Consider the following 9147-nt stretch of genomic DNA (forward strand, 5'->3'; position numbering starts at 1 on the left):
TTTCAAAGTGAAAGGAATAGAACTACAGAGCAGGTAATCAAGATACCTGTATACTTAGAGTAGCGGGTGCAAGCGCTTAGTCATGCCCGACAGGGTATACCGTGTTTCGTATTAAAGTATTTTTTCTAGGATAGTATCGAGGGGTTTTATCAGGAGGGATGGGCACCTTGGCCTTCTCAGCTATAGTCTTAACATTATAACCGAACATTAGTACGGATATAAACTTTTACATAAAAAACCTTTGAGCCTACCTAGTTGACCTAGAACATCTTATCTGTACCAATAAAGTCCAGCTCATTGGTTCCAACATGGATTCCAAAGTCAATTGTTAATTTTTGTAGTAGGTCCCAAGTCTGGAGGCAGCCAGGTCCCAGACCACAGAGCCACTTTGGGGTGGAGACAATGGTCAGGTAATCGGGCATAAGAGTGCCTCAAATACCCGAGCGCGCGGAACTCTGACCCCTCGGCCAAGGCCTAGAAGGGGCCAACTCTGGAACATTGGTCCAAGTCGGTCTCTGAAGCAGAGTCGACGACCCAACCTGCGGTGGCGTACTCCCGGTCCATCGTAGGCCCCAGGAGGGCCTAGTCTTCAACCAGATCGTCCACGTTGGCCAGGGCTCCGTTATGGGATGCCGTGAGCTTAAAGGGAAAACCCGACCTGTAATGGATGTTATGCTTCCAGAGGCCCTCTGTGTCGGTCTGAGCTCTTTGTCGGGGAGATAACTGCAACAATCTGGATCAACACGGCATCTATTTTCCACTGTCTCCCATCTGCACGCAGCCCACATTATGGACTCCTTTGTCTGAAAGTGCAGGTGTACTACATGTCACGTGGTTGGTCAGCGGGATTCGGTCTCGTACTCACGGCCCTGTGTGACCTATCAAGTTGTAGTTTCTAGTCACCCATCTTGCGTAGAAGCAGACTGAAGAGCCATTTCAGGTACTGGTCGACTTGTATGAGCGTCTCCGAGACTTCCTATTCGGAGACTGTTCTGACAGAACCTATTATCCGGATCTTCCACCTTAGTATTAATATCTATGATCTGAGATAGCATGTCTTGGATTGCTGTTTCGGTGGATCTCTGGTCTATAATGATCTCACCTACCTTTGTTAATCTCCAGGGAATTCGTTCTGTCTACCAGGCTCTCAATCCCCTTGTTGGCTTCGAGAGCTGAATTAAGTTCTGCTTGAAACATCTTTTGGTTTTGGCAAAAAGTTTTTTCACATCTTGTTTGGTGTGTATTGGGCCTGAGGTCGCAAATCTCCAGTTCCGAGTCGGAATCATCCAGGCCGCATGTTTGGTCACCATATTCTGAGGCGTGGCTGCCTCGTGGGCCTTCAAGCTTTTAAAGAAGTCCATAGCTTCTTGCACAGTAGTGCTTTTTCTCCCTCCTTTGGATATTTTTTAGTTTGAGCTTGGGTTAACCCATGAGTTATGCTGGTTCTAATCCCTGTCAACGCTGGAACCGAGCCAACAGGCTCCAACTAGAGTTAGTGCTCTGCAGCATTTCTTTTAAACATTCTGAACACGGCTTTATTTGTGTCAGTCGATGGATTTATGCAACGCCTGAATTGAGATCTAGCCTCTTTAGGCTGGTTAGAAGGGGATCCTGAAGAGGAGTATCCACCCTGGGCTCTGTAGAGCTATTTTTAATGCACATGGCAAGCAGAAGTATACAGTATAATGAACTCCCCCTTCCCCATACTCCCAGTACCTGAATATTGCAGACTGCTGCAAATACAGCTGCTTGAACACACCCCTCCGTATGACCGAAAATACAGCAACCTCCCTTGCATACCAGCGTGAAACACCCGCCAGCTGCACTTACTTTTCACACCAGAGTGGAGGGGGTCGTGCTTCTTTTAGTCTCATGTATATTTAGTAAACGGTCTGAGGACCTTTTTCAAGTAAGTGGGCAATTATCTTTTTTATTTTACTAGATTATATGCTCCAAGTTTGGCTAGTGTAAAAAACTTCATTATATAAATATGATTACATTGTACAGGGTCAACCTTTGCCTAGCTGGCCACTTGAGGGTACCAAGGACTTAATTCTTAACAATTTTGTTTAAACATGTTGAATTATATTTATTATTCTGTGGGGGTGGGGTTATGTAACCCCTTTGGCTGCAAAAGTATTAATTGCAAATTACCAAATGGTACTAAAATTATTATTACCCTATGGTAGCAAAGTTCACTACAGTACTGTACTGTATTTGAACAACACTTTATGGTGATAATGAAGGAAATTGCTGTAATGCTTACTCCGGATCTGCATTAATCGCCAAAACACCCACATGCATATTAGATCAGTAACATAGGACTACCGTGCATGTATATGTCTTAATGAATTGGTCTTTAAAATCAGAAAAAATACTTCAACAGTACGTGCCACTTTATCTTTTTACTTACTTTAAAAGGGTATTATACTTGCTCTTTCCAACGCTGTTCTTTATATTTCAAATGCTTATCTCCTTATGGGAGCACCAGATGTTAAAACCAAGTGTGCGGGAGGTTAAAATGGATCTCTCCCCAGAGCACAGAGTTGTCTCAAATTGGAAGTTCAAGATTAAGAAAATCCTGATTTTTAACAATTCTTTTTATGAAAAGAGCAGAACATGCTCAGTGGGCAAGATACCAACAATTCTGAAGTTAAACTCATATAGGATTCTGGGGGAAATTGACATTTTAAGTCAATCCAGGCCCTAATGTTCTCTGTCGGAACTCTTACACCCAATTTAAAATGACGTTTGGTTATATTTGTAACATATTTCGCATGTTTGATTGTGGTGCAATAAAAAGATAGTAGAGACAGAGGTAATGGGCATAATACAAAGACTAATATAGATAGGACACGTAGATCCCTCACTAATTAACCCATTTGTATCACACTGACATCTCTCTCCTTCTGTTGCATGTCCAAGCACAGGCAATATGTATGAATGTACACGGAGAGAACAGCGCCACCCCCTGGATGTATTCAGACAGTACAGATCAGACCTTCAATACAATACATTCTGAAAACAGTTTTAACCTTGAAAAATGTACCACATTCCTGAATATAAAACAGTCTGTTTCTCCAATATTTGGTTTCTGTTAAGAAGATGAGCACAATATTCTATTATGAGAACACGATGTCAAATAATTGCTTTTAATATTTTTTAAACTCTACTTATCTGTTTTAAGTTTCATTTGCGGTCCTTACTTTGTAATTTAGTGGCTTGTTTATAACTTCAATATTATTGCTTCCTGCAGTAGCCAGCGGGGACCTGGCCTAATACATATATCACCATCCTGGGGGCTAGGCCTGCCTTAAAAAGGAGGTCCCAAGAGTGATAGACACAAAGGAACACAAAATAGCGAAGCAAAAAAGGAGGAAATCAAAAAGTTTTAGAAGGTATCTCCTTGCATCAATTAGTTAACTGTACCAATTAACATATTCCACCAATTAGAATCATTCTGCTGGGGCTAATTTTATATACTGTGGTTTTCAATGGGCCGTTGTCAGCAGAAAATCCCCACTTACTTCAATAGAGATTTTCGGCAAAAGGACAGCGGCTTCAGGTTATGCAATAATCACAAAGGAAGGAAAGAATGTATTTTTCCCCTTATGAGAGATCATTAGATAATGGTGTCACTGGGGTTTTTGGTTTGCCTTCCTCTACATCAATAAACTGCAAGTGCAAATATTGGATAAAGTATCTGTTGTCTAAAGTTAGCATAGGTTGAACTTGATGGGCACTGTAACTGTGTAACTAGGAAAATAGAAAAGTTCACCTCGCAGGATGTTTGAATATTGCAGGGGTAATCCCTATTGTTTCCAGTGCGAGCGGTCATGGTCGACCTGCTGATCAGTCGCCATATAATGTTCCAGAGAAGCAACCGGCTGCAGACACTATTTTACCACAAAACGGAATGAACCATATTTTATTTTATCGCCTGTGCAGGAACAAACACGACGTTTCAGGGAGGGGCACGGACGATCAGACACGATTCATTACGTTTTTTCTGCAGCCGGTTTCTTTTATATAGAATAAGGCCCTTAGAATGCGGAATGGGACGCGGCCGATCCGCCACTTGAACACCCGCCGTTTTGAAGGCAAGTTTAATTACTATTTAGGGTAGGGGGTTAATTTTAGGGTTTCAGTGGTTAGTGTAGGGGGTTAATTTAAGGGGTTTTAGGGTTAAGGCACTTAGCGGTGAAGTGGCCGGTGGCAGCTTCCGGTCACTGGGTGAGTCGCTGCAAAGCACTGGCAGCCATTTTGACACGGCAAAACGGCCGCGACCAAACATCTTAGACTGCTTAGAATGGGAGTTTCTGGAAGTTCAAACTTCTACAGCTTGCTTCATGCAAATACCGAACGCAGGTCCCAAGGACAAAACATGTTGGGGGGAGACCCAAAATTAAATTTTTGGGAATCATTGCTATTTTATGGTATATTGAATATCCCAGTGGCTTATCATCAGTATCATAAATCCCTCAGCTGGAAGACAGTCCTGAACTTGTACAACTCTGGATGTGTAATGCATTATGATTGGTTTGGTAAATGCCTGTACCTCAGTATCTTCCCATTAGCATCTAATTGGTTGACTTGGACTTACCTTTCTTTGCATCTTTTGGGCATCATAGCGGATTTGGGTAAATTCTCGGAGACCAAAAGAACCACCTATGATCAGCAGCTAAAAGCAAAGGAAATGGACAATGAAATACATCTAGACAGTGCTTTCTTTAACCCTTCGAATGCCCTAGGATGTAGCTCCTACGTCGTTGGCACTGGCACCCTGAGCACCCCATGACAGTCGCTGCATCCTCCCAACCATGTTTGTTTTCTTATAGGAGATTGCATGACGGCTTACCCCTTTCAGATCTTGAGATACTTAGTGTTTTAGTTGCCAGTTTACTTCTTGGACTTTAACAAACACACAATCCCAGAACCCACCACATTTTTATATAATATAAATATCTCAAAAGGAGTGCTACTGAGCTACTTCTTGGACTTTCAAAGATGGTGCATGCAGTCACCCAATAGAAAACTGTTATCTGCTGCGGCTTCCAATTGGCCCACAGAACCCGCTCAATGGTAAAAATCAATTTCTAGATCTGATCCATGATCAAAGCGACATTGGAATTGCTGTTGCATTGCTTTTCAGTTAGACCTCTCAACAAGCCACGAAGAAAGGCAATATGTATTATACATTCTGTGATATAGCTGTCTGTTTCCACATTGGTGCATCTCCAATATATATCGCCAAGATGAACTGTACGTTAAAGATTTCAAACTTATGTTAAAAAAACAAAAACAAATGTCCACTAAGAACATCAGCTGTACCCTGCAGGAAAGAGTGGACAGATACATCTGTCCAATATATTCCCAAACCACCTGTTTAATCATGTAATACTGCCCTGCGAAAACACGGAAGAGCGAGCGACTGCATTAATTAGACATCTGTCAGCAGAGCTAGAAAACCCAAAAAGGTCATGAGAGGACACAGGAGATCAGGTAAAAGGAAAATAACAATTTCCCATCACACGGAGCATCTTATTTGTTTCACATTATCTAGGCACGCAACTTTATAATACACGGACTGAGAAACTTGCCCATTATTCACGAGACACAGGCTACGTGCCTTAACTGCTTGGGGGGTTATCTCATTCCCTGAATATCATGTGGGCTGGAGCTCTGGTTGTCCTTGCGATGTTCAATGAATGTCATGCCTTTGTTGTTCGTTTTCCTACGGATTGGTGAAAACAACCTAAAATGGAAGAGGAGGTCCCTACTCTTCCATGCGCATCACGGTGGTGCGACATTGTGACCACGTCATCGAAATTAGGGTTCAGTCCTTCCAAGGGCCAAAGTGTATGTAAGCCAGTGTGTTTAAAGGTTACAATTGGGGGATTAAATGACAAAAACTCTTCAAGTAAGCCCATTCCTCCTCCTGCCTGTATCACATCCTCTGTCATCCAGTACCACAAAAAGTAGAAAAACTGGAAGAGCACTACTGTAGGTATCAAAAAAGTAGAAAAGAGGGTGCGTATCCCATAAAAAGATTATTTATTGGTCATGGAAAAACAGGGCAATGGAGAGCCCTACCAACATTTCACCCTTCACAGAGCGCTCTCAAGATATACATATCACAACTTTATTAACACACACACACAGAATGACATAACCAGTCAATACTCACAGCTCACATGCGATCCACCCACTTTGATTGCTAATGGTCTTCTGATGTGTATACACCTAATCAGTGTATTCAGACACAGAGACGACAGTGACTAACTCCGCCCCCAGCTACCAATCCGGAGACATGCGTGGTCTAGCAACCCCCAGTAGTACACGCTTGCGCAGTAACCAACTGAGGGAGAGTGCTCAATGTCAATGGAGGCCGTGGGGCGTGGGGAGAGCGCGTCTTCAAATGGCCCTGACTGTATACCTCACTGGGGCTCTAAGTGCGCGCGCAACTGCGCTCTGCAAGACACTAGTCCCTCCCCGCAGTGAAAGCAGACACAGTGAGCTCATCGACGGAGTGCGCTTACACAATACCAACCGTCGCGTCAGAGGCTCACAGAATACCCCAAGTGCGGGGTGGGAGAATGAAAAGCCAGAGCGCAGAATTATGCGCAGCACAGAGGGTGAACACATAGTGTGCTGTGAAATACAAACACATAACATTATTAAAATCAATAAACTTAAAATATATATTAACAAAGAAAACATATTTATAGAACCCCCCTGTCTTAATCTGTTCTAAATGATGTTAATCAACCAGAAGGGGTAAATAAAAACTATCACTTGACATATGTATAGTCAAACCAACATCCTGATTTGTTTAGGGAGCTGATGGTGAATAAATAGAGTGGATATAGAATGGCAAGCAAAGAACATGAGATTGAGTGGAGAAACCTAATATGATGATTTGTCTAGAAAGGTTCCCCCATACATATATGCCCATGGTTGCTTAGCACATATATCCACTATATCAGCGTTTCCCAAATGGTGGGTCGCGACCCGGCACCGAGCCACGGCACCAAAATTGCCGGAGATTTGCACTCACGGTTTGGTTAGAAGGCAGATGCTTGTCCCATATGCAGCATATAGACGTGTGGTAACCAGGGGATCCTGATGACCAAAGAAGACAGCACACCGCAAAGATGATATCAAAAAAGTGTATTATGAAACACAGGGCCGCCAACGTTTCGGACCTCGCAAAGGGACCTTCCTCAGGGCAGTGCGCACTGCCCTGAGAAGGGTCCCTTTGCGAGGACCGAAACGTTGGCGGCCCTGTGTTTCATAATACACTTTTTTTATATCATCTTTGCGGTGTGCTGTCTTCTTTGGTCATCAGGATCCCCTTGGTTACCACACGTATATATATATATATATATATATATATATATATATATATATATATATATATATATATATATATATACAGTGGTTGACAAATCACCAAAAAATCTACTCGCCACACAAAAAAATCTACTCGCCACCTAGTACCAAACGTGTGCTGCTTGGGCCAATATTTACTCGCCCGGGGGTTAAATCCACTCGCCCGGGGCGAGCAAATGTATAGGTTTGTCGAACACATATATATATATATATATATATATATTAATAAAGTTGTGATATGTATACCATGAGAAAGCGCTCTGTGAAGCGTGAAACGTTGGTAGGGCTCTCCATTGCCCTGTTTTTCCATGACCAATAAATAATCTTTTATGGGATACGCACCCTCCTTTCTATTTTTTTTGATACCTACAGTAGTACTCTTACAGTTTTTCTCCTTCTCTACTAGCCTACCCCTTGGACGGAAGCACACCTGGGGACCCCTCACCTTTGGATCGCATGGACTGTGCAGCAATCAGAGTGAGTCAATCGCTTGCTACATGTTTTCCTGTTCAGGACTTTATTTAGACAATTGGTACGTTATAGGGTGTTATTATGCTCAATCTTCCTGGTGTTATTGTTAACAACAGCGTCACTTATCAGTGAGCTTATCATCCGGGACTGCAACCCAGTACCTGTCTTCTATCAAGTTTATGTTTAGGGGTCCCCTCTGCAAGTACCTGGTCATTCATTCATTTATCCTACTGTTGGGGTCTTTAGCATTACGCAGTCACATGTCAGTACCACGAAAAGACCTGAAGTTCCGAGCGCGCGACGGGGCAGGGCAGAAGTTCTGAGAGTTTGAGCGGAGGGGGGCTGGTGTGACGGAGGGGCAGAGGTTCTGGCAATGGAGTGCGCGTGCACGTCTGTTACAGATACATGGAGCTGCCGACAGGTGAGGGTTTTGTAGCCGGGACAGCCCCTGCAGTAACACCTAACTACAGTATACTTCATTTAATACATTATTCCCATGGATAACCCATTCAGACCTGGAAAAAAACATTCAAAGATAGCAACCCACACTCTCCTAAGGAAAATGTCCCCACCGTATACTTACCTCATGAGGCATTAACCCCTTTACAACCTGCTGCCCCCTGAGGCATTATCTCCCTCCCTAATTCTCCTCTTGCCACCAAATCAACTTCCTCATCCAAGTACTAACACAGCGGTATCTGCCCTCCCGGAATAACGTTTCGTCCATCCAGACTCACCAGCATGGGCGCCCCGTACCGCAGAGTCCGATTCTTCCGCAGCGCCCGCCACAACACGCTCCCCATCTCACCCGTTCCCTGCACCTCAATCACCTTGGGGGAAGAATGTGTCCGACACACACCACAAATACCAACATCCGGTCTGGGCGGTATTCAAGTTCGCACCAGCTTGCTTCATGTGTTCAATAAAGCCGTGTCCCCCGGAAACCTGCACCCGACGCTGCCGTTCTCGCGTGATATTTTCCTTTTCCCCTTCCCCCAAAAGGGGCCAAAGTAATATGTGTTGAAGTTTCATTTTTTGCAGTGCAGATTGTGCTGGTCATGGAGGCATGTAGACTGGTTGCTATGCCTACTGATAAGAATAATCATGCGCATACATATTCCACAGCACAGTAAGTCACCAAGGACTGATAGCTGTGAGATTGCGAGGCTTTGACCCAAACACATGGTACTTTACTGGAAAAGTGTAGCTTTTTATCAGTGAGACTCCAATAATGTCTATGGTTGCACAGATGCTAAAAAATGAGTGAGACTCACAGAAAATCAG

At 43.5% G+C, this 9147-nt stretch overlaps 1 protein-coding gene across 5 annotated transcripts in view; it reads right to left on the minus strand.

Moving 5' to 3' along the window:
- COX16 (cytochrome c oxidase assembly factor COX16) overlaps window positions 1–8758 on the minus strand; it is a 55774-nt gene extending 47016 nt beyond the window's left edge. For all 5 annotated transcript variants that reach the window (XM_075614200.1, XM_075614202.1, XM_075614201.1 and 2 more), the window contains exons 1-2: window positions 8601–8758; window positions 4604–4681 (exon numbers count right to left, since the gene is read on the minus strand). In XM_075614200.1, the coding sequence (XP_075470315.1) occupies window positions 4604–4681; window positions 8601–8666 (144 nt within the window). In that variant the 5' untranslated portion in view covers window positions 8667–8758. The remainder of the gene's footprint in view (window positions 1–4603; window positions 4682–8600) is intronic.
- Between the last annotated feature and the right edge of the window lie 389 nt (window positions 8759–9147).

The sequence above is a fragment of the Ascaphus truei genome, chromosome 9 (assembly GCF_040206685.1).
Source record: "Ascaphus truei isolate aAscTru1 chromosome 9, aAscTru1.hap1, whole genome shotgun sequence".
NCBI classification, from domain to species: domain Eukaryota; kingdom Metazoa; phylum Chordata; class Amphibia; order Anura; family Ascaphidae; genus Ascaphus; species Ascaphus truei.